The 23,700-nt window shown below is 46.3% G+C and overlaps 3 protein-coding genes across 7 annotated transcripts in view; 1 reads left to right on the top strand and 2 right to left on the bottom strand.

Moving 5' to 3' along the window:
- Positions 1-2,550: 2,550 nt before the first annotated feature.
- fam219ab (family with sequence similarity 219 member Ab) lies at positions 2,551-9,590 on the top strand. Of its 2 annotated transcripts, none has more exons than XM_081710619.1 (6): positions 2,551-2,870; positions 4,521-4,620; positions 5,599-5,701; positions 5,887-5,967; positions 6,309-6,384; positions 7,105-9,590. In XM_081710619.1, the coding sequence occupies exons 1-6, from the start codon at positions 2,814-2,816 to the stop codon at positions 7,261-7,263; spliced, it is 576 nt and encodes a 191-aa protein (XP_081566745.1). In that variant the 5' UTR covers positions 2,551-2,813; the 3' UTR covers positions 7,264-9,590. The 2 variants fall into 2 exon arrangements, with proteins under 2 accessions (XP_081566745.1, XP_026875685.3); XM_027019884.3 differs by having other exon boundaries at positions 2,556-2,870; positions 6,309-6,363.
- Positions 9,591-9,917: 327 nt separating this feature from the next.
- klf9 (Kruppel like factor 9) lies at positions 9,918-13,641 on the bottom strand. Its single transcript, XM_027019887.3, has 2 exons — positions 12,430-13,641; positions 9,918-11,600 (listed from the first exon to the last, which is right to left on the bottom strand). The coding sequence occupies exons 1-2, from the start codon at positions 12,773-12,775 to the stop codon at positions 11,329-11,331; spliced, it is 618 nt and encodes a 205-aa protein (XP_026875688.1). The 5' UTR covers positions 12,776-13,641; the 3' UTR covers positions 9,918-11,328.
- A 1,015-nt stretch (positions 13,642-14,656) lies between these two features.
- The window catches only part of trpm3 (transient receptor potential cation channel, subfamily M, member 3), a 101,815-nt gene continuing 92,771 nt past the window's right edge, over positions 14,657-23,700 (bottom strand). For 2 of the 4 annotated variants that reach the window (XM_081710577.1, XM_035526094.2), the window contains exons 22-26: positions 22,697-22,804; positions 21,251-21,401; positions 20,173-20,366; positions 19,715-19,847; positions 14,657-19,218 (exon numbers count right to left, since the gene is read on the bottom strand). In XM_081710577.1, coding sequence (XP_081566703.1) covers positions 17,706-19,218; positions 19,715-19,847; positions 20,173-20,366; positions 21,251-21,401; positions 22,697-22,804 — 2,099 coding nt within the window. In that variant the 3' untranslated portion in view covers positions 14,657-17,705. The remainder of the gene's footprint in view (positions 19,219-19,714; positions 19,848-20,172; positions 20,367-21,250; positions 21,402-22,696; positions 22,805-23,700) is intronic. The other 2 variants (XM_081710588.1, XM_081710605.1) reach the window with 1 other exon arrangement.

Raw genomic sequence — 23,700 nt, 5'->3', positions numbered from 1 at the left:
CTTGAGTACAACGTCACCTGTGTTTCTGGAGTCCTCTTGGGTACAATGTCACCTGTGTCTCTGGAGTCCTCTTAGGCACAACGTCAACTGTTTCTCCGGAGTCCTCTTGGGTACAATGTCACCTGTGTCTCTGGAGTCCTCTTGGGTACAACGTCACCTGTTTCTCCGGAGTCCTCTTGGGTACCACGTCACCTGTGTCTCTGGAGTCCTGTGTGTGTGACTCCCCATTCTGTGTCAAGTGCACAGATGTGCCCATTAAATTCAATGGCCATTTTTTATGATTAGCTTTGTTGGTGTTTAGCATCTATCCTTCAAAGTGCAGTTTATTCATTTTTGGTATATTTAAAATGTTCCCCCAACACGAAACCATTCTGCAGTACTCGTAATGGATTCTCGCAGAATTTGGACACCCACTATTTGGTCTCTGTGGATCTGGTAAATGCCCCATGATGCATTGTGAAGTAAATTATCACAGCGTGCTGAATGCCAGACCTCTTTTATAGCTGACACCTACTACTAATTGGCATTCAGCCTAATATGACTCACTGGAATGTCCATTTTGTGGGTTGGTGTGTACTATAACAAATTTCCCGCCCAACAACCACTCGTAGTTGTTCATCTATCTAAGAGAGCGAGGTGACCTTGGATGCAACATTTATGGTCAGGGTAAAACTAATTCTGATTTTCATTTTTGTCAGTAAGCCTCAGCAGACCACTGAAAAGTGTGCATTCTGTAGGTTTGTGCCAAATAAACAACGAATCAAGAGATTTGCGTTTCGGAAATTAAATGAAAAGCTACAGTTTTCAATGAAAGGTTTCAGCTGTGTTCCTGAAAAGCTGTTTCAGGGCCAGAACGCTGTGGTTTGAACCTGCTACCAGCACTGACGTCAAAGAGAACGCCTGGGGTTTATACTTGTGTAAATTCGGTAGGTTAGCACGGATCCTAATTATTCTAACCGCCGCTCTCTCGGTGGCAGGTAAAAAGTGCAATATCTAATTCAACCGATGCGTTACAAGGGGAGCAGATATCAGAAGACGGCAGTAGCACGGATGTTTTAGGTTTCCAGCTACAAACGCCATGATCATCGGAAAGAACATGATGTGAAGTTCAGTTTTTAAACCACATACAAAACACGTAACCCGAACTCAACATGAGGCAGATTTTTTAAAAACTCCGCACTACAGTATCAAGGGAGCACATGTAGCGCATATACGTTAATTTGGGATTCCAAGGAAAATTATTCGTAGTATCAAACTAATAAGCTACTGTAATTGACATTTTGCTTGTGTAAACCAATTATTGCCACTGGCACTATAGAAAAGGATAATGGAAGAACAGAAATGACTTCATTAACGATTAGAGGAGCGAATATTTATATGATAGTCTCACTTTACTGTGGGATCTCCTTTCTTGCATGCTGTTTACGTGTATTCCTTGTAGCAAGCATGCTACTTTATAAGATGCACAGCTTACATTAACAGTTCCACCGACACGCGGACGGCCTGTCATTAGTACGTTATTTGAAGCTGAAGTTAATTTGCCTTAGAGCAAATTAATACATAGAGGAGTACAAAGTTGAGCAAACTTTCACTGCCCCCGGCAAAATTTTGAAAAGTGGCGTTTTGTTCACATTCCTGCGATTTAGTGTTTCAAACTCAGGTTCCTTTTGTGAGCTAGCGCTAATGTCTTTTAGCCAATTTGTGTTTCAGGTCCTAATTTATGAGTACGACAAAACTACGTTTTATTTGTAGGGGGAGGGCGCTACCTCCCCTCTTCGGAGGACTATTTACACTTTGTTATTTATAATAGAAAGTTAACAAAGCAGTGAGATTGTCTTATAAAAGCGTTTAATTGCTTTAGAAACGTTACAGTCGATGTGACTGCCTTGGTGCTTAGCGCCATCTGTCGGCTACTGGCGTGAGTCGCTCGCATAGATTTTTTCTTATCAGATAACGCACCTGAAGACTGCTAAAAAGACGCACTATTCATATGCGTCCTCGCATATGCTAACTCTACTACAGCCTCCCAACATTTCTAATTGTCTTAAACTTCATTCATCAATTTTTCTATTTAAGAAACACTTGGCTGTTTGTGGTTGCAGAAGAGTACTGACGCTCTATTAAAAGTAGCTCGTTGACTACATCTGACTACAAAACGATCTATTCCAGACTGCACGCAGCATTCCCGTGAGCGAACAGCTAACGGTGACCTTGTGCGTTTCGGAGTGAGGACCAAAGCAGATTTAAAGTTGCCTGTAAATGTAATCAGGCAAAGAAGGTGTCGGCACGGACGGCTTTGACCAGCCAGTGTGCGAGGCGCTGTCCGTGGTCCTGAAACCTCGCCCACTTTATCATCCTGATCTGCAGGTGTGCACAATTAAAAAGGCCTGTATAGTTTTCACTATAACGTAACTGAAAATTGGTCTGTTGGACATACGATAGACCGCATCACAAAAAAACTAAACAAAAAACAAAAAACAAAAGGTGATGAGTTGTAATATGTGATGCTGTAAGAAACTGGGTGGAGCCGACGTCGCCCCTGTAAAGCGGAATAGGGCGGCCTCCGCGGGGCGAGCGACGACTCGGCGAGACTGATCCGTGCCGGAAGTGGGAGGTTGACGCGCCGCTCGGTCACCGCCGCCTATCCACCCGACCGCTGGGATGAAGGAGAGACGGGCGCATTCTTGGGGCTAACAAATATCCGACGGAAACGATAACGCCATTTACATTTTTCCCCGAGCAGAAGCGGCGACTCCGCAGACCGACCCCCTCCCCCGAAGCTCGTTACAGGGTTAGACGCGAACGCCGCCAAAATGATGGAAGAAATTGACCGATTCCAAGTACCCACCGAGGCAGAAATGCAGGCCTTGGTAAGTAAAATCCTATCTCTAAATATCACAGTTTGGGATTGCTTAAATGCCGTCTCTGGGGTATGGTGTGCCTGACAAAACATGCTGTGTTTCGGTCAGTTATAAGGATTCGTTTTTGTCCGGCGCAGCGCTTTCGGTCTGCACGGACGTATCGAATCGCTGTCGCGGCTCACTGGGATTAACTAAGCAGGGCGTCGAGGGTTGCAGCCCGTGTGCTTTTTAAAGGCTAAGCGCTAGATGTATGCTTGGAAATGTGCTAATGCGGCGAGGCTGTTGTGATGCTGCACACAGATGCGACAACGTACGGACTGCCGTTGCCCCCTTAGAAAACAACAACAACATCAACAAAAACAAGCAGGGACTGTCCGTTTCAGTGGGAGAAATACGATGATTTCGTCTCATTTAGGGCAGAGGGGCATCGTATCGCTGTATGAATATACGTATACGTATATGGATGACTGTTGGATTTCTAATCCGTTCGAGCCGTCCCTCAGGCTAGAAGAGGCCTGTTGGTTCGCTATATACTGCTTCATCATGCAGACACGAGTATGTGCCTGAATGCATCCGAGGGCTCCTACTCCTCCCATTCATTCTATCAATAATTCTTATGAAATGATGCGCGCTCTCGTCCGACCAGAGTGTTTCCGTGGGCCATTTTAAATCCCTCGTCCGTGCCGTCGAAATGAAAAACAGGCCTACGTGATGTCTGTTCTGTGGGTGTCTGGTTAGACAGGGGGTTTGCAAACAGGCATTGTTTATTAGCATGCATGGTATGAACATTTCGCGCGACTTGTCCTGCGTGGTGGTGCAGCAACGCACCTGTCACTGGAGCTGAAGGAGCTTCACAGAAGTTCAGCTCCTGCAACGGGAAACACAGAATAATAACAAAACTATAACATGTGAAAGCGGGAACCTACCGGGTTGATGATGACTGCAGCAAGATGTTTTTGTACCATTTTGGTTGTATTTCTCCCATGCGTGCGTTTTAAATGTGTTTTTTACACTTACGCCTTGCACCAACACTGTAGAGAATTCTGTAGATAGGCTGCCAATTTGAAACCGGTATGTTAATGTCCACGGCAGGACCAGCTGGCTTAGCCAGAATTAAGGCCAGCTTTCCTGTAGAAAAGAATGATGTTGCCCACCATTCCTGATCACTTTCTGGAACATACGGAACATCTGCAGAGCTTACGCAGGGCCGAGTGTTCCTGGAATGTTTGGAGAGCCTACATGGGTCTGGTCTTTCCTGGAATGTGGGGAATTGTTAGGGAGATTACACAGGTATGGTCTTTCCTGGAATAGAGGGAATATTTAGGGAGATTACACAGGTCTGGTCTTTCCTGAATTGATTTTGGCCTGCAAGAGGAAACATGGAAAAGTGAGGTGCCCATCTGTCATGAAGTGAGAGAACCTCAGCATTTGAGATTCAATGGCTTTCTGTTTTGTTTTTGTTTTTTTGTTTTGTTTTGTTTTTTGTTCTGGGTTTCACAGATTTACACTCTTGTAAATAAAGGTTTGCCTTTTCTTTATCAGTCTTTACTGTCGTGAAAAAAGTGACAAAAAAAAATGCTCAGTCAAGCAGTTTCGACCGGATGACTGTCAGGCCGATTGACTGATTGATCTCTTGCCTGTCTGACCACATCTCTTCAGGACCCGGCGTCCTCGACAACCTCCGAGGCCGATTCGGACACGAGAGAGAGTGAGCCAGCCACCCTCAACTACAAACCGTCGCCCCTGCAGAGGAAAATGGGTACGTCCCTGCCGTGCCCTGGCTAAGACCACTTAAAACCTGCCCTATGTGCACGTTTGTGTACGTTGGAGAGTTAGCGGACAAAGTTGCCGGCGTCGTCGCGGTTCCATTATGTGAACCAGAGATGTTCTGCGGGTTTAGGAACACTGTCCAGTGGAATGTGGGACTTGGGTGGGAATTCTCTTTTCTTCCTGATCTATCAGATCACATTGTGTCACTCCGTAACTGTAGCCGCCGTCACTTCGTATGGACTGTGCTCAGTCCGGCGGTTTGCTGACATGCCTTGGCCAGGGGAGATCTAGATGTTCTCTAGGTTGTTTGGAGAAGGAAACGGCAGCTTCGAGTTGGCGTTTCAAAAATCGGTTAATGCAGGTCTTCTCTTGGTGGGCTGAGGAGAGAACGTGCGACGAAAATTGAACTGGTCACTCTCTCTGGAGACGTTGGATTGGATTTGTGTGTGTGAAGTGTATTGGTGGCCTCAGATGGATTAAAACTCTAAGCAGAAATAGCTGGATCAGCACCCCAGCCATGCCAGGATTATATCTGAGTTTACAAACTTGCATACTGTACATTTTAGTTGGGGCATTGCCATTATTCAAAAGCCTTTTTCTGGTATTTAAAGGGATGGTTTAGGGAAATAAAATTTGTACACATTTCCGCTTAACACAAATGTGGCGTACAAACTCACTTCTTTAGTTAGTTTTGCACTGGTGCTACAAGACTAGCATGACTTGGCTAGCATGGTACCTACTGGCGTCATGCAGACTCTGTGTCATATTTGGACACCAAATGAATGTTAGCTGGTCGACCGCATTTGAAAAAAAAAGTGACTTTGCCTCTGAATGGATCCTTAAAAAGGGGCCAGAGAAGCTGCAGCATTATGTGGACAGAGCTTTAAGTGGCGTCGAGGGCGGGTTTGTGGGTGGGTTTTGGGGCGGGGCTTGCCACAGGCTGACCATGCCATGTGTCGTCGTGCAGAGAAACAGCGGGAGCTGGCTAGGAAAGGCTCGCTGAAGAACGGCACAGCCGGGAGTCCCGTCAATCAGCAGCCTAAGAAGAACAACGTTATGGCCAGGACGAGGTAAGTGTGGGTGTTTTCCTAGACTGATGTTGGTAATGGAGGTATACACACACTAATACGTTGATGTTATCTTCTTTCAGGGCAATGCCTTGGCAAATTATTCATCATTAAAAATTTATTTTTGATTGCTAACCTGTTCATTTCGATAACTCTTTCCCTTTCTGTTTCTTTCATGGTATCTTCAGACTTGTGGTTCCCAACAAAGGTTACTCCTCTTTGGACCAAAGCCCGGATGAGAAACCATTAGTAGCTCTAGACACAGACAGGTACGCCCCAGTCATTTGCTCTCACGGTCAGCCCCACGTACGGTGCCCGGTACCCGGTGTCCGATGCCCGGTGCCCTGAGCCAGATGTCTAGTGTCCAGTGCCCTGTGCCCTATGCACCGAGGCATTCTGCCTGGTGCCCGATGCCCTGTGCCTGGTGCGTAGTGACTGGTACCTGGTGCTTACTGCCTGCTGCCTGGTGCCCAGTGACCTGTGCCTGATGTCTAGTGTTCGGTGTCCAATGCCTGGTGCTGTGTGCCTAATGCCCAGTGCTCTGTCCCCTGTTCCTGGTGCCCGGTGCCCTACGGCATTTGCCTTGACCCTTGCTCCGTTTGCTTCCTAGCGATGATGACTTCGACGTATCCAGGTACTCCTCGTCCGGATACTCCTCGGCCGAGGTGAGGTCTCTAAGGGAACAGGTACCTATGACACGCTGGGTAACCCAACCAACTCCATCTGGCCCCATATCATGAACATCACACAAAGAAAAGCGCCCTGTGTCTCCTCTCATAGCGCAGCTTGTTTCCACGTCCAGACACCTTTTCTCTTCCCTTACAGACGACTTCCCCCCCTTTTTTTCGTTTAAACGTCACACTTCTCTCACTAATCAAACCACTTTTGGCGAGCATTTCTCCCTTCAAAGCACATCCTGGTTTTGTCTCGTCTGTAAGCTCACGCCTCCAGTCCGGATACTGGGAGGTCCTCTCTAACGTGAGATCCAGCACTTCACCTCATCTCTCATCTCTTTTATTTCTATTGCTTGGCACATTGTGGCATTTGCACTGAATGTAGCACTACAAACTGAAAACCAGTTTACTGCTCTCATTATATACTGGCAGTGTTAGGTAGATGCCATCCGAACGCAGGCGCAACTGTCTAGATCTGATTAGCAAAAAGATGCCTGACGCGTGTATAATTTAGGTTTTTACTGATAACTATTATTAGAAATCAGCTTTTTAGTTTAGTTATAGTTAGTTTTTTTTTTTTTACTTAAAAGAAATGAAATAAATAAACTTACTAAGCAAGTCTGACCTTGACCTGGCTAGGTGTGTGATTTAAGTACTGAGGTAGAACAAAAGCCTTTTGAAGTTCGGAGGCAGTAAGACCAGTTAGCAACGTGGCCACTCCCCTCTCCCCAGCAAATAAACCAGGACCTGAACATCCAGCTGCTGAAGGACGGCTACAGACTGGACGAAATCCCCGACGACGAGGACCTGGACCTCATCCCGCCAAAGTCCGTCAACCCCACCTGCATGTGCTGCCAAGCGACGTCGTCAACCGCCTGTCAGATCCAGTAAAACGGCGCTCTCTCTCTCTCTCTCTCTCTCTCTCCCTCCCTCTCTTCCCTCTTTCTCTCTCCCTTGCGATCTCTCCGTTCCTCTCTCCTGCTGCCCCGCCCCAACTTTTCCTCCTCTTCCAAACCCCCCCCCCCCAAAAAAAAACCCATTTAATCAATATTACAGCACGAAGTGTACAGTTAATGTTATGATAAACATGGTGTACAGGAGAACATTAATACACACACACACACACACCATACAGCACACAGACACACAATATTGATGACTAACATTTATGACAACTGGTAGTGCCCTCCTATGGTAGGGCGCTCTGTATGCTAGGAATTTAGGAGGTCTTATGTACTACTGCCTCCTAGTGGATATTGTGTCATACTGTACAAGTGGAGGTAGATCAAGTTTTAAAAAAAAGAAGTGACTTTACAAATAATTTAACTGTGCATAACACACTTGCTATCGCAGACTGGAGTAGACTTATCCACTGTAGTGACTGCTTCCATGTTGTATTTCCTGCGTTTACTTTGTAGTTCTGTTTTTGTTTAATGTATTTTTTAATTTTTTTTTTTTTTTTAATCTGTCTTTGAAACGGGCAGCTCTGTTGTATGTGCTTAAGGGATGTTCTGGGGCGTCTTTGTGCCAGCTGCTCAATCTCATAAATGCAGAGGTGTGTAGCATGTATGACAACACTGCACTTTTCCCTTTCGGTTGTTGCTTTGTTTATTCTCCGGCGCTGCCCGAGCTCGGCTGGTTCTCTGTTCACATCCGGAGCAATGATTCACAAGAAGAATGTGTCTCTAAAAAAGAACCAACCCCACCCCCCTATCAATCTAGCCTATATAACACGGTAGATTATATATCACTAAAGAAGTCGTGTTTATAATCGTATTCATTTGGTGTACCTGAATGAACTTAATGCATTCTTCTTCCTTCTGGATGAATCATTACAGATTTGACGCTATTTCGTTTACAGACGTAAATCGAATCGAAGGTGTGTTCGAAGTAAAAATGTGCATATGAAGACTTTGGTGTGAGTGAGTGTTTATCGTTGCGAATTTGAACGTGTTTTGTGTCCCGTAATTGGCTTTTTGTAACGCCAACAGCAGGACGGAGCCTCCCCGTACTGTACGGTGACGACGAACACAAACATGACATCACCCATTCCCTTGTGTCGTAATAACACTGTCCACTCTTTTTGCGCTCTGGCCGCGGTCGCTTGTGTTGTCATTAATAAAACCTTCCTGCATGTATATCCGTACCAAATGCACCCTGCTCACTGTATCGTCACAGCCGTTATGACGTTATCTGATTTACTTCTGTAAATTATTTGCCCATAATAACCCGTGTTATATTTTTTATAACGTGACATAACATTCAGACAAGTGTCACAAGCCTTAAAACGACCCGTTTCACTGGTAATGCTTTCTACGTGACGCTCGTAAACCCTGCACTGTAACCATACTCGTCATTTTGCACCTCAAATGCCACAGTGTTTACAACTTGGTAAGTATAGGGCAATGTAGTACAACTAATTCAAACACAAGTATATGGAATCAATTTAAGCAACAAATAACTTTTTGTCTTGGGGCTGAAGCAGCATCTTGCAGTGATTCATATTTTGATCAACAAATTCTCTTTTTATGCGCAATTTATTAAGTAGGTTATAAAACGTCAGTAAGATAAGGGTTATAAATGAACTGTTATGGAGATCTGGAACTCTCATGGTTTTCCTTGCTGTTAAATGTGTATGGGGAGCATAAAAAGACCAACAGGCCACGCTACTGCTAACACAAATGATAGCGTTGCTGTTTAGTTCTCATTACGATTTCCAGTCTCTTTTAATATCAGCAGTGTCATTTTTTTGTGCATATGCTTTATAAGACATAGCTCACATGTGTAGGTAGCACATCTCAGAAGATCAGGCTAACAGTGAAAACACCAATGGTGGACAACCCCCAGCAGTGTTAAACTAAATAACTAGTCTAAATTAGAACTTCCCTGAGGGCTATTATTATTAATTATTAGTCATTTTTTTGTGTCACAATTTCTCATGATAAGCTAGCTGTACTAGAATGTCTTTGTTTCTGTTTCACTTTTTCCACACCTTGGCTGAATGCACCGTTAGAGTATGCCTTAAAGAACCAGTTATACAGCTCATGTTCACCTGTCAGGTCTGCTGCTATGTTTGTTTCAGTGAGAGGTTTCAATGGACAGCGTATTATGATTTTTTTTTAAGTTATTTTACTGACTGTGGAAATAAATATTCATTTATGTATTGACTATGTTCATCTCTGTTGTGTATGAAATCAATAAACCTAAGGCAGAATTAACTTGTTCACATGTACTGACTTTGGGAAAACGCTTATCCTGTATTAAGATGGTGAAAGATTTCACACAGCTAGGTCGTTTATAGCAAATGAAACAAATGTCGGCACTGTCCAGTTGGAATGCCCAACACCAGCTCTACTGTTGGGCAGTTTTCCTGTTTGGCAGTTCTCCTATTGGGCAGTTCGCCTTTTTGGCACCCTTGATTTGTGCCTTATATGGCTAAAAAAAAGTGACTTTGCTGCATGAAATACTCCAAAGGTATAAAATGCACATCAAATCCTAGTTACTCTTGAGACAAAAGTTAGATGTACAGAAGCCACATACAACAGTTGATGGTTTCACCATGTTTTAATTTGTTTTGAAATGAATGACCATGGAAAACATATAGGGTGAATGTTGCCACCCTGTTTAAAATAACCCAGTGTGAAAGAAACTTTTAAATTGCCCTCGTATGTACAGATATGTTTGCTCTGAAGTATTGTGGTGATTAATGATGAAAGTTCATTTTTTGTGTGCAAAGCATTGATGGTGAGTGGTATCATCCTCTCATTGTACATTCATAACCTGAAAAAAGTTTGTGTAACTTTGGAGAAGAGTCACAGGTTGGGCCCAGTACAACGTACAGCGGAAGTGGTTGTCATGTCAACTGGCTCCTACCATTTCATGAGCGCAGTTTGAAATCATTGCAAAAACCAAACCTTAAAAGCACTTAAACCTAAAAGCTCCTAATGCAGATGTAATTTGTGTGTGTGTGTGTGTGGATGGATTGTGGATTGTTTGACTAGCAGCTTCTCTGCCTCACATTAATTGTGTGCTATGGTATGTGCTTAGATTACCCTGGCTATCTTATGTTGTGATCTGCTTGGTTGGCTGCTCACAACCTGCTGACAAATCACAGCATCGAATATTTCAAGTAAATGAACATTTCGCCTTCGACCGCCGTGCAGCACGCAATTCACTGCCGAAACCGCAGCGGGAAAATCAGGCTATGGATGGAGCATTCCACACACAGGAAACGGCTGGGGGGAAAAAATACATCTCGCCAACACAACCATAATAATAAACCAGACATATAACAGGACTGTGCGCCACTCGGGGGCGCTCGAGTGACGAGGCGCAGTTGCAGCGCACGGTGTACTTTGCTGATTTCGTGGCCCACAGCTGCAGATTTCCGATTGCGAACATGGAACTAACGGAGAAATAAACGTATTTAGCCTTTTACATTGTTTTTTGCGGAGTTAAAATGAGACGCGTAGACATGCTCGTGTGATCCCAACGCGTGTTGCATGTCATTAGGCTATAAAAAATTGTGTTTGCTGTACTTTAACCTCGCGTGAAGCCCGTGTCTAACCTGTGGCGAGAGGTTTGTGGCGTTTTGACATAATAATAGCTCGTGCTATTAGCTATCTATTCACAAAAAATCCCAATGGCAGACTACGTTGTGATGCACGTTAACAGCATTACGTACTACTGTCACTGTCCACACGACTGAATCGCTCAAAAATAGCATTCGAGTAGGCCTCTCCAACACGTGCATGTCAACCGACCCTTTAACAGTAAGCTGCATCTCCACGTACACAATTTGTGGTCGATTAAACTAGTTGTCGGTGCAAGAGAGACGGGTAAAAGACGGGTAGCACGACAGCGCAAAGGTCCTGTTACATGAACATTAGCGCATGCAGCCTTGCTAAAGACGACAGGACCAGAGAGGCTCGCGCATCTCCGAGCCATCGGCGCTACTCAAGCGCAGCCCGTTTGCGCGGAGCCGGGAGACGCCGCGGGGGCCGTCGCGCGCCGCGTCCTCCTGCACGGGCTGCGCAGCATGGCGGGGTGGAAGCCGTCGTGCCGGCGCGCGTGCTTGGTCAGGTGGTCGCTCCTCGTGAAGCACTTGTCGCACAGGGGGCACGCGAAGCGCTTCTCCCCCGTGTGCGTGCGGAAGTGTCGCGTCAGCTCGTCCGAGCGAGAGAATTTCTTTGCACAGTCGGGCCAGGTGCAGTGGAACGGCCTCTCACCTGCGCCCGCGCCCAAGGGAGAAAGAGGAGCGTTGCATTAGAACAGTCCTTTCAGAAATGGTTTTGCTCACACAATTTGTGCAGTGTTGTCGCCTGGGGGTTTCTGCATTTAGTTTTTTTAATAGCGCGCAAGTGTCCTCTGTAACGACTGCATAGCAGTCGCGCGCGCGCCCACTCGCGCACCTTTAAATTACAGTTCCAGAAACCGCACGAGTCGAATGTTCACAACAGGAAGCGCGAGGTCACACACGGCCAAAGGGGGTGGGTGTCGCAATGAAGCACGCGGGGTGGTTCAGGACCTACTGACTACCGTAATGTGGTAATGAGGCACCTTTCGCTACACGAGCCCATCGACGTATGTTCAGAAACAATAATAAACACGATACAAATATGTAAGATCGATATCTTCAAACGAAGGTCATCTGCCCCCCTCCCCCAAAAATCTAAGTCGGGATCCTCTAGTGACGTATGTTTTATCAGTGTTTTATAAAGACGTCATGACGCAACCCTGTTTCAAACCGCACGCGTTGTTTGCTCGGACTTCGATGAATAACAATTCGTACTGTTCCACCCACATGTACCGTCGCGCTCCGCCTGCGGTTACACCCCCGCCCCATCCCCTCCCCTCCCCCACCCACCCCCACCCCCACCCCAACACCCCCGCCTCCCCCGCTAACCCAGTGGAACTCGCGCAAACCCACACTTTCTACGCGCGGTCCGGTTAACCGATTATCGCAGCCAACACCGCAAAGCCGAAATGTACAATCTGCGGCGTTTTTTGCAACAAAACACACAAAGTCTTTATGCGCCATCCTCCGACTACACTTACCCGTGTGCACTCGAAAATGTGCTTTCAGATGAGACGATTTGCCGTACATTTTCCCGCAACCGGCGTACGGACACCCGTGCCTCTTGTCGGCGCGGACCCGCTTGCCGCTCTGCCGTGTCCGAGGACGCTTCGGCTCCGTTTGGTTCGGTCTGCAGCGCTCCGGTAACAACACGCTGCCGCATTTTGTCCGGCTTTCCCTCACGCTCCGGTTGAGGTCCAGGAGGATCATAGCCACCATGAGCAATGTCCGGCTCTCCTGGCTGTCCTCCGACATCTCCCCGGGACTCCGCGCCTCCGAACATTCGCTGTTCGACCCGTTGGAGAGCTCATGATCAATGTCCGTCATGCCTGCGCCGTTTTCGGTAAATACCGAACAAACGTTTACAAACAGCTCGATTTTAAGTGCGCCTCTGGGATTTGGGGGAATAACATCCGTTTGTCAAAAGCGTCTATACTTCAGAGTTAACTCCAGGAAACGTGGACTCCACCACCCCCCACGCGTGTCGCCCTATACGTGACGGATAACGTGAGATTCCACGTTAATTCATGACGGGAACAAAATACTGGCAGCTTTACCACCGCGATTAAACATCATCAGAAGAACTGATCCGCCCCGGTTATGAGTTTAGTCTCCTAATGTCACAACTCGCGTGCTCTTCCGAAAGACACAATTTCGCGGAATCCCGGGGCGTCATCATGGGGCCGCGGTCTGATTGGTCGCCAGGCTCCATTCCACGCGCTCCCGGAACGCGCTACCGGGAATCACCAAGGTAGCGAGAGATTGACAGCCCGATCGTCCAATCGCCTTCACCGAGCCGAAGCCCGGGGGAGGCGTGGGGGGGGGGGGTGGTTCTCGCGGCCAACGCGCGCGCTGGGAAGTCGTAAAGTGTGATCTGCTGCACGCGCTCGCTCGGAAACACTGGGTGCAACTTCCCTCGGTCGCACGTGATTAATATTCTTTTACCCCCAGCATGTTAAGCGCATGGACGTTGGGGAAAAAAGAGGAAAGAAATGTATGAGACAAGCATATTCAAAACGGAACGGGGGGGGGGGGGGAAAGTGCAGTACAAAATAAAAATAAAATAAAGTTAACTTAATTAAAAAAAATAAAAATAATAAAAGCTTTAAAATAAACAGATAAGCCACACGGGTGAAGCGGCTACGCACTTTCGTAACGGCGCTGCTGGGTCTTTTAGTACGAGAGCGAATCCATCTGGGCTTGTTGATCGTATCATTGTGTCTCCAACCTGTACATGAATGGGACAGGGGTAGCGGAGGCAGTGGGGGTTGCAGTGAGCCTCTGAGAGGGAAAGGTTAGCCAATCGGAGCGAGTGTAATATGACTCTTTTCAGAGTAAAGCACGGACACGAGTTGGTTCACCCTAGGACACAATTCTAGGAAAGAAGTATTTACACCGAAGACAGGACGGCCCGTGCCCGACCTGGTTCGCGCATATGTAGCCTAGTCCTCGGATGAGTAAACAGGAACACAGTAGTTGCCCAAGATAAATTAACCCAAAAGGTATAACTTTAAATGAAGCAAACATATTAAAGGAAGGTTATTATCGATCTCAGTAGCCTTTTTTTTCCAACCCACAAAACAGCGGTAGTCTACAATTCGGCTATCACACTCCTTAAGGCCGTCCGAACAGGCCATCAGACTTGCATTTTAATCACTTTAAACAATGCTACTCAGTGTCAGTGTTACGTGACTGACATACACAGCCTTTTGGGCACCGGGGTCTCCAGGCTTCACGGACACGCCTCTTTCATGTTTACGGGAGCATGTGGCTCGGGACGAGGGAGGTTGGAAATATACGCAATCATTTATGCAGGACTTCGAGATTTGCATCGGGATCGATTTATGCGAACACAGTCGCGTCCTCGCTTGTAATCACTTGCATTGAGCAGCCGTTCTCGAGGCGGATTTGGGTCACCCTGTTGGCGGTATTTTATTTTTCTTTCACTTTAACCGGTGCTGCGCCACGTGCGTCTGTTTTTGGGGAACAGAATGTTCCATCCGCGGAGCAGACGAGAGCGTGACCGCCGCCCAGCGTCGCCTCGTGCCTCTGCACGGCAGCGCCACCTCGTGTCTGTGTGCGCCACCTCGACACTTTTGAAAGTGCAGGCAGCTTTATCGTCACTGTCTTCAAATGCAGGCCAGTGATCTGGTTTCATGGTAGAAATAGAACACACACACACACACACACACACAAAACCATGACTAATTCACTTAAATATTCATTTATTTAGTAATACATGCCAAACATCCTATTCACATTAAGGAATATTAAAGAATACATATTTGTATTTGCATCCAAATACTTAACCTACTACTGTGGGTGGGTGAGACTCCTCCCACCCATACCCTCTGTTCTCTCACTTCCCAGAATTCATTTCATATCCTGTGGAAGAACGACATGCATTTTTTTAGGACACTAAATCAACTATGACCCCTTCAGATAAAACTACAATATTATTGCGGAAAACGTGTGCTTGGACTCATTAGCAAACAAGTGCTCACAAACAAATAAAAAAGGTGACAGGGCTGAGGGATAAATGTGGGTTTCAATGTGGAGTATAATTCACAAACCTGTTTGCTACTGTATAGGAAAATATTAAGAAAATACTGTACATGACGTTTCCTCATATGGTTTTGGCACAACGCTGGGAAGGTTGTTTCATAGTGTTAACAGATTCACAGAAACCTTCTCTCTAGCTCCTTCATGTTAAACGCAGCGATGATCCAGGGTCCGTGCATTTTATGGAGAATGCGTACAGAACCTAGACGTGTGACAAGCCAGGTGCTTATGGGATACCTGCTCTTGTTTGAAGAGAGTTCTAGATGCACTGATCAAGAGCGCATTGGGAGGTGGTTCCCCCCGAACACCAAGGTTCATGGGCGCTGTCGTACAGCACAGGGAACGGTTCTGGGGCCAAGTGTGCATGGTGGACCAACTCACAGAGGCCTTCATGATTAGCAGAAGACCTTGCCCAGGTGTGTCGGGGGGGTCTCAAACAGCACAGGCCCCAGTACCAAAGCTTCACTTCCCTGTTGGCTGGAACCAGTCCAATGGTAATGGAAACCAGTCCAGTGCCTTGGTCTGAAGGCTCTGTAGACACACCCTTCGTTTAAGGCTCCTATGCTGTTGCCCTTCTCTTTGTTTGGGTCAAAGGTCAAACTGCGTAAAAGAAACCGCAGTAATATGCAATATATTAGACTCGATGGAAGCCACAGTGATCTGAATATGCACAAGAAAAATACATTTGACATTTTTAGTCTATTTTTTCAAACTTGTTTTTGGTTAACACAGATCTCCAATGACTACTTCTATATCTTGTGATATAGAGTGGATTTTAGTAATTAAATATTAAAATCTCTTATCGCTATTGCACGTGAATAAGGCAAAAGAACTAGGTTACATAGTGGAGGCAGACAGGACACTGATAATCTTCCTATTATCATTTTTAAACCTCACAATAGTTTCCTTTTAGTTGTATTGCTTCAAAGTCTCAGTTCTAACACTACTTTGTCTTTCGACTAGTCACTGAAATTTTAGGGTTGCTTCTTTTTTTTAAAAGAACTAAACATAAACAAATTAAAGTGATTCTGCAAATATGACACGGATAAATATAGCCAGTGAGATTTTCTTTTTAAAAGAAAATGCAAATATGCAGTGCTACCCAAATTCCCCCAGCATAACCACAGAAAATAATCGTCATAAAGAATAATTTCTGAAATCAAGTTTGTATATACATGTGACAAAGCAAGGTAATTAAGCTAGTAATCATACTGTAGCCTGTTTGAACAGAAAAATGCAAAGAAACTATATGACAAAAGAAAATGACGACAAAAAATGCACTTGCGAGCTGTTTTTGCCCAATCAGTGTTTTAAAAATGTGGAACACAACGTTAACGGCAGCATGCGGTCCCAGTTGGTGAGTCCTAGCCCCCCGGTATCACGGCTCCACTCCAGACCCCCGGGAAGGCTCGCAGTGTGTAGAGATGCGCACACGTCCAACCAACGCCTGTCCTAAAGTGCATAAGAACCGCTCCCTGTGCGCACCTGCTCCGGCTTCTTGCATAGCAAGTCTACATAAACACATCTCGCCTGTGGAAAGAAGCTAAAAAGATCATGAATCCAATCATTTTTTAAGACAAATTCTGTCCTGTATAATAAATGAAGCTGTTGGTGGCGTTAATTGGTGCTCGGATAATCTTTTCATTTTTGGCTAATTAAATGAAAGTGTGTTCACTTTCAGAATGACAGGATAGGTAAAATCACGACGTGTTCTTTACATGATAATACGGTGGCATGGAAGCAGCTGTATGATTAAGAACATACGGGTGTTTGCGTTGAACGTTGAAAGCCAAGGCGATTTTTAATATCATGCTTGATATTTGTTCTTCTAGTGTCCTGCTAGGATGGTTAGAGAAACGTGGCCTAGAGAAATTTCGTGGGGAAAAAATAAAATTAAATAGTGTAGCTCTTCAACTTATATGAGCAAACATTTAAAAAGCACTGGTTGCACCCTATAAGGGTCTAAAAAGCAAGGGTTCAAAAAAAAGTATGTCTCATGATCATCTAGATTGAATCTACATTCCACATTTGAGAAAATATATGTGCGTTTGTACATATAAGAATGTCTACATGTGTTGAAGTGTGTGCCTTATGTGGTAGAGAGTAAATAAGTCCAAGATAAATGAAAAAAATTATATACAACAAAATCTCACCTCATGTCTATTTCCTTCTTAAAAAATATTTCAGTATTTCCTTTTAAGGTTTAAGCTGAGTTAGATTTCGAACCACAATCAATGTGATTAAAACATGGATAGGAGAAATCAAAATATTAAGATGTATTTTCCATTGGTCTTGATTAGAGTAGAGAGAGAGGAAAGTCATTCTGTTTAGATCTAAACTGTGTAGGGAATGCCCTGTTCTTCTATAGAAAATGCATTTGAAGTCTGCTCTTCTATTTCCACCCCAAACCACAGAAAAGAATGAACATTAGACATTAGCAGTTCAAAGGAACCATTTTTAGCCAGTTGGCAATGTTCGTCTAACTGAAGAAAATCCAGACATGTACTACGGCGTCATAGTGCGCTAATTTGCTCACCATCACAGACCATTACAATGTGGAGCACATAATTCACCCAAACAGTGCTGACTGCTTGATGGATGGGCCCTTGGACAACGAACAAGTTAGAGCCCCTTTCTCCATCCTACGCATACTACAGTAGCTCTATGACGTCATGATCCGTAACCTCCACTGTCATCACGTGAGGTTGTGCCTGCCGTCGAAGCTCTGGAAGGCTGAGGGTTTAGCCAGCTTCCTCAGGGAGAGTGTGTCCTTCTTCCCCTCGGGCCTGGCGCCAGACTTGCTCCTCTGGAATGGATTCCTGGAGCCGCTGCGGCCCTTGTCCATGCGCTCGCCGATGGAGAAGCTCTTCCGGGCGTAGATGTTGGAGTGAGAGTCCTCTGATGAGGAGCAGCTGTTGGCCCGCTCCAACCTGGACAGCGGAGAGCAGAAGGGCCCGAGAGCCAGGCCCAGGCCCAGGTCCATGGCCATGCCGCCCCCTCCGCTCCCGCCGGGGCAGGGCCTGCCGGCATTGGCCGGGCCCTCGGCAGACTCCTCGGGGTCGGACTCGGCGTGGCTCAGCTCCGCGTCCCGCTCCGGGTGTGAGACGCCCATGTCCTGAGGCTTCTCGAAGGTGAATGAGCCGCTGGGGGAGTCGGAGCGCTCGGGCGCCGGGTACGGGGCGGAGACGCAGCGCGTATCGATGCAGTCCGTGATGCTGGTGTACTCGGCCGCCTTCACCTGCACACCCATGCCGCCATAGTAACCACGCAGGGGGAACATCAGGCTGTGGGACTTCACCAGCGGCGGCTCATCCAGGAACAGGTGCCCCGCTGCCGAGAGGAAGCGGCTGCTCTTGGAACGTTCCAGGATGCCCGCCGACGGCGGAGGGGATGGATCTGGGTCCCAGGGGGGAAGGGATTCTGGTAGCAGGTGGGCGGAGCACAGCGATAGGTCAGCGGCGGCACTGTCCTCGAATAGGACTGTGCCGTCTGGTTGTCTTTCGCTTGGCCCCGCCCTTACCCCGTAGTCCCGCCCCCCGGATAGCGCCCCTTCAATGATCTCGGACTGGAGGGAGGAGTCTCGTGCAAGTGGAGGGAGCATCCTGATTGGCTCCAGGAAGGTCTCTGTGGGCGGGGCCTCTTCTGAAGTCGACACGTATATATCTATACAGGACGAAGGTCGATGTTGTTGCTGAACTGACAGCGTGTTCAGAGGGGCAGGCCTGCACTCTTTGGGGCCAGCCCCCGACGAAACGGACTGCGAGCTGTTGGCTCGGTGCAAGCTCAAGGAGCGCTCCTTGAAGATACCCTCCGTGCGGTCCGGCCCACACCTCTCCCTGGAGGCGTGCCCCACGTAGAAGGAGTGGCTCCGTGCCCTCGGCACTAGCGCTGTAGGTGAGGTGGGTGAGAGCGACTCTTCGCCGCCCTGCTCCAGAGACTCCTGCAGCCGGTAGGCGGCGTTGCCCTCCTGGCTGTTGAAGCTGCCCTGCCTCAGGATGTAGTTTGTGTCGGTGCAGTCAGAGGAGGTCCTGGAGCGTGCTCTGTTCATCTCGCCACGCTCCACCCCCGCCACCCTCTCCAGGGCGGCGGCCATGCGGCCGATCAGCTCCTCCATCTGGGCCAGGCGGATGTCCACGGTCTGCAGGGAGGCCTTCATGAAGTGCTCGCGCTCGTTGACCTCCTCCAGACGCATGGCCATGTTCTCCACCCTGGCACAGTAAAACGCGCAAAAGGTTGACAGGTTCAAGTTCACGAAACTAAACGTCCATGATTTTGTTCCAAGCACCAAATCAAGACAGCAGGGAAAGTTACTGAGTATAAGAAACTAAGAGCTGCATCATCATGGCAGGATTGGCAGAACATTCCTGAACATCTGGAAAAACATCAGCGTTTAAAGAGGCCTGAAATCACTGACACAAAAAAAAAAAAAAAAAGCATAAACAGGTTGGGTACATTTTATACTCAAATGGTACTCAAACACCCTCCTCAAGGGTTAATTAAATGAATTAATATCAGAGGACGCGGGTCATATGTCAGCTTGGCTGGGTCAGTCAGGATAAAGCAAAACTGATCTTACCAATAGTGGGGAATATCCTTATTAAATGTTTTATTAGGGCTCTAGGCCAAGCTTTTGATGCTTGGATATTACACACTGGACTGTGAGTCAAAGCAAGTATGGTTCCCCTGGTTTTGGGGCCTGCAAACCTTTCGGATGTCACGCGTATCCTCTCGTCGTTGGAGGAGTTGAAGCGGTCGTCCTTCTCTCGGAAATACTCCTCAATGCACTGCTCTTCAAAGTCGTGGACTTTCTTCAGCTCATCTTCCGTGATGAAGAGTTCTAGTCAGGTCAAAGGGAGTTCAGGTGCAACTTTTTTTTTTATCCAAATTTTTGCAGCAGTAAGCAGTACGTCTGTGTCGTTTAAATGAGCTAACTCTGGTTTACATCAAGGTCACCAAATCCTTTTGAACACTTCATACTTGACAGCCGCCAAACCATACAATTTAGTACCTTCCTGCTTCTATGCATCCGCTTCAGCTCAAAAAAAGCTTGATAATTACCCCAAAAAGCTGAACTGTGTGTGTTTTGAAAACTAAACTCTGCGATGCTGTTTGTGTAATGCCGTAGTGTAGTTGTACTGAGAGGCCATAGGATGGTCACTCACTCAAGCCGAAGTCCCGCTCATCATCGTCGTGCTTTCTCCAGCGACAGCACAGATGCTTCAGGACCATGGTCATGTGACTGAAGATGATGAGGGGAGGAGGAAGCACAGGACGTTCATGGAAGGTCATGATGAGCTGGTACCGCTGGAACTTCCACACCTGGTTGGAGATGGACTTCACCTCGAAGAAGGTGTTGCTGTGGAGGCAGAAGACAGCAGTCTCACTTCCCATAGCGGGGCACAGGCTGTCGCTAAGAACAAACACGGGACCGACCCACTAGAGTGGCTAGATTTTTGTTCCTTCTTTACAAGAATATATTACCTACATATATTACCTACAAAACGCCCACTAGCTGCTTGTGGTGTTCTGCCATTTTCAACCTTACTGATGGAGGAGATTGTGTTGCAGTCAAGTAGACTGAGGAGCATCAAGAAGTGAAGCTATTGTCAGTATAGACAGCACATTGAACCGGAGAGACTCTTCAAATTTTGAGAGGCATCAAAACAGATGCTAAAGTTGTGTTTTCTTCTCCTGGACATGTAGTTGGTAGCTGGTTTGTAGTTCTTTAACTATTATATGATTTTAACAGCTCAGATTAGACTATGTACAAAAGAACAAATCTCATATTGGATATTTATTGGCCATGTTAATCTGTTTGTCATTAGTTCAACTAGTTATAACCTAGCCAGGTATCTTACAAATGGGACTTATTCGACTACTGCAGCTAGCTGGCCAGCAGGTTAGTTGTGCGTCTCGACGATATAAACAGGTAAACTGCTTGGAAGCTGTACTGTGAGGTATTAGCAGTGGAACATTTTCATTATCAAACTACATGACCTGTTGTGTCTGATAGCTGTCTGTAGGCTGTAATACACTTATTAACAATGGATGAATATAAATCAATAAAAAAAAAAAAAAGACTATTTACCCTCACAGTAGAGATGGCCAAAAACTATAAACTGCACCTTTGATTCACAGGTGTTTTCAGTTGCCTTATGTAATAACCGTAATAACTGTAATATTTGACATATGCCTCTTTTCTGAATGTGAGGGATGGGTCCATGATACAGCGGGGCGTACTTGAACACAGCGATGAGCAGATTGACCAGAAGGATGTTGGCCACGAGTAAGTAGCAGGCCATGATGGCGGGGACAATCCACGCTCCGGTCTTGCACGGGGGCAGGGTCACGATGGCCCCGTCCTCAGTGGTGACGTTCTGGCCGCAGGGCGCTGCAGAGAGACGGCGTTAATCAGCGCCGGGACGGGACAGCGGGCAGATGGAGAGACACGAAAGCTTTGACGAGCAACGAAACGAAACAGAAACCACAGCCGGAATGGCGTGAGCAACGTGTGTGTCGATCTCTTATCGGCCTGGTTTTCACGGGCACGCCGGCATTTAGGCGAGCGATAAGGAGCGAGAAACCCAAATGGTGAAACTGTATGCACTGAAATGTGTGTATGAAATATATTCCACAATATATTTGTTTATGTACAATCGCATTCTCCAATATATTTAAACATGCATGCCATGTTTAAAATATATCGATGTTCAGAAGGGTAGCAGTCTTGTAACAGGATGATTGGACATTGCGCACAATGTATTCAAAATACATTGCACGTTTTTTTTCCATAAAGGATGGTTCAGTTGCGGTGGCTTTCAAGAAAAGTTGTCATCATCAACCGAGTTCGTAAGCCTCGTAATCCTTCGTTTACTGCGACTCACACTCGGAAGCCCAAAGGTAGAGAACTGAAGTAACATCAGTTTGCGTTCAAATCGGATTTTTCTTTTTTTTTTCTTTTTTTTTTTGCGCTTTAGGGTTGAGATTCAGATCTGTCAAAAAAACTCTGACAACTGAACCACATGAAAAAACATTTGCTGATGAGGAGAGGTGGTAAATGTGTGGAGTTTGGGGAGAAAATCATACGCGTGTTGACATTTGCGCCAACACATTGCGCAGTCCGCATAATCATAATATTCAGATGCATATATATGCTTTTCCCAATATAGGAAATTTGACCAAATCATACACAAGGTGGGTTGAGCTGACTGTTTAGCTTTAAAGGTAAGCCTTGCATTCGATGCATAAAAGGAAACGTGTAAAAACGGAGCGCCACAGTCGTTTGGAGCCTGTATCTGGAAGCGCGCTTAGCCCAAGCGTTCAGGAGTCTGGACTACTGAACGCTCAGTGGGGAAGAATGAATGGCCGTGGCGTCTCCGCTGGTGTTCAGCGGGGATGAGGCGTCGCGGATGGGTTCAGCGTAATCAGGTTTCCATGACAGAGATCAGAAACATAAGCCTGGCCTGGCGTTTCTTTTTTTCCCCCTTTGATAAGGTGTAACGGGCAACGGGAACTGACAAGAATCCCCAGCATGGAAACGCGCATTAAGTTGCCGTGCAGTCGGACTCCCATGGCCCCTACGGGGAGAGGGTGAATTGCAGATGGCATGGCGGTGAAACTGGAATGGTGCTGGTAACAGAGCTCTTATGGAAGTATTTATTAATTTGTATGTATGTTTGAAATTGCCTATGTGGGATGGACCACTGTTACGCCCAGTTCCTTGAGCACGAATGTAATTTTCGACCGGCCAGAGTTTTTCGTTCAGCCTGGTCTGTAGCTTCCTACTATTGACATCTGAAACAAAAAATGACATTGTTATTTCAGCTCTCTTATCTTTGGGCCATCCACTTTGGGCACACGCACACAAACACACACACACACACACACACACACACACACGCACACAAACACACACAGACAGAACACCACACGCATACTGTACTGTGAATAATAGCCACTACACTCAACTCTATAGTGCCAGGCTCTAGACATTAGAAGGTGCACAACAATTCTATGGAAATTACTGCCTAGTTGCTGTAAAAACTAGAATCCTCCAGAAAAGGAGCAAAAAGCCTCTTTGGGCCTTTTTTCGATGTAGGCCTGCTAATTGGTATTATATTAAGATGTTTGTGTTTTAACCTAATCTCTACCCTGTCTGTACCACACGGCTGATTACCGTGGATGATAATATCAAAATGGTTCTCTTATATTTAGAAAACAAGAAAGGTAAAAGACTATAACTGACCAAGTCTTACAGATATGGACGGATGGAGATTAGGTCAGAAACGCAGGAATATTCCTTAAAATCCCCACCTTCCTCCTGGAACAGCTTTCTCCAGAGATGCCCCAAACGCATTAAACTCGGAATACCTTGCCTGAATTTTAATCCATGACTAGGAAAAGACATTTCATTACTTTGTCAACATTAAAGAGAAGAGAACAAATAGCACTCTGTTAACACACCTGAAGCCTAAATTACACTTCAGGAGAAAAGTGTCAGCGTCATCTGACAGGTGACGGCGCGCGCACGCGTTTTATAAATGGGGGGTAGGTCACGCTGTCTCTACGGCAACGCCAAGTTATCAGATTTGCAACTACAACAAAAAAAAGGTGCTGCCGCTAACTAATGCTGAACGATGCGAGGCAAGAAGGAGCGTGAATATCAGAAAGGAGCACAAGGAACAAAAATG

The sequence above is a fragment of the Electrophorus electricus genome, chromosome 1 (genome assembly GCF_041902795.1).
Source record: "Electrophorus electricus isolate QZ-2024a chromosome 1, ASM4190279v1, whole genome shotgun sequence".
Taxonomy (NCBI): domain Eukaryota; kingdom Metazoa; phylum Chordata; class Actinopteri; order Gymnotiformes; family Gymnotidae; genus Electrophorus; species Electrophorus electricus.
This window is presented reverse-complemented; position numbering and strand designations above follow the sequence as displayed.

What these genes read in the sequence shown, in the direction of transcription:
- fam219ab (XM_081710619.1), top strand. Translation starts at nt 2,814, where the DNA reads ATGATGGAAGAAATTGACCGATTCCAAGTACCCACCGAGGCAGAAATG. An exon ending in GCCCCTGCAGAGGAAAATGG is followed by an intron (nt 4,621 to 5,598) that starts GTACGTCCCTGC and finishes GTCGTCGTGCAG; the next exon opens with AGAAACAGCGGGAGCTGGCT. An exon ending in TGAGGTCTCTAAGGGAACAG is followed by an intron (nt 6,385 to 7,104) that starts GTACCTATGACA and finishes CCCTCTCCCCAG; the next exon opens with CAAATAAACCAGGACCTGAA.
- klf9 (XM_027019887.3), bottom strand. Translation starts at nt 12,775, where the DNA reads ATGACGGACATTGATCATGAGCTCTCCAACGGGTCGAACAGCGAATGT. An exon ending in ACATTTTCGAGTGCACACGG is followed by an intron (nt 11,601 to 12,429) that starts GTAAGTGTAGTC and finishes GCGCGGGCGCAG; the next exon opens with GTGAGAGGCCGTTCCACTGC.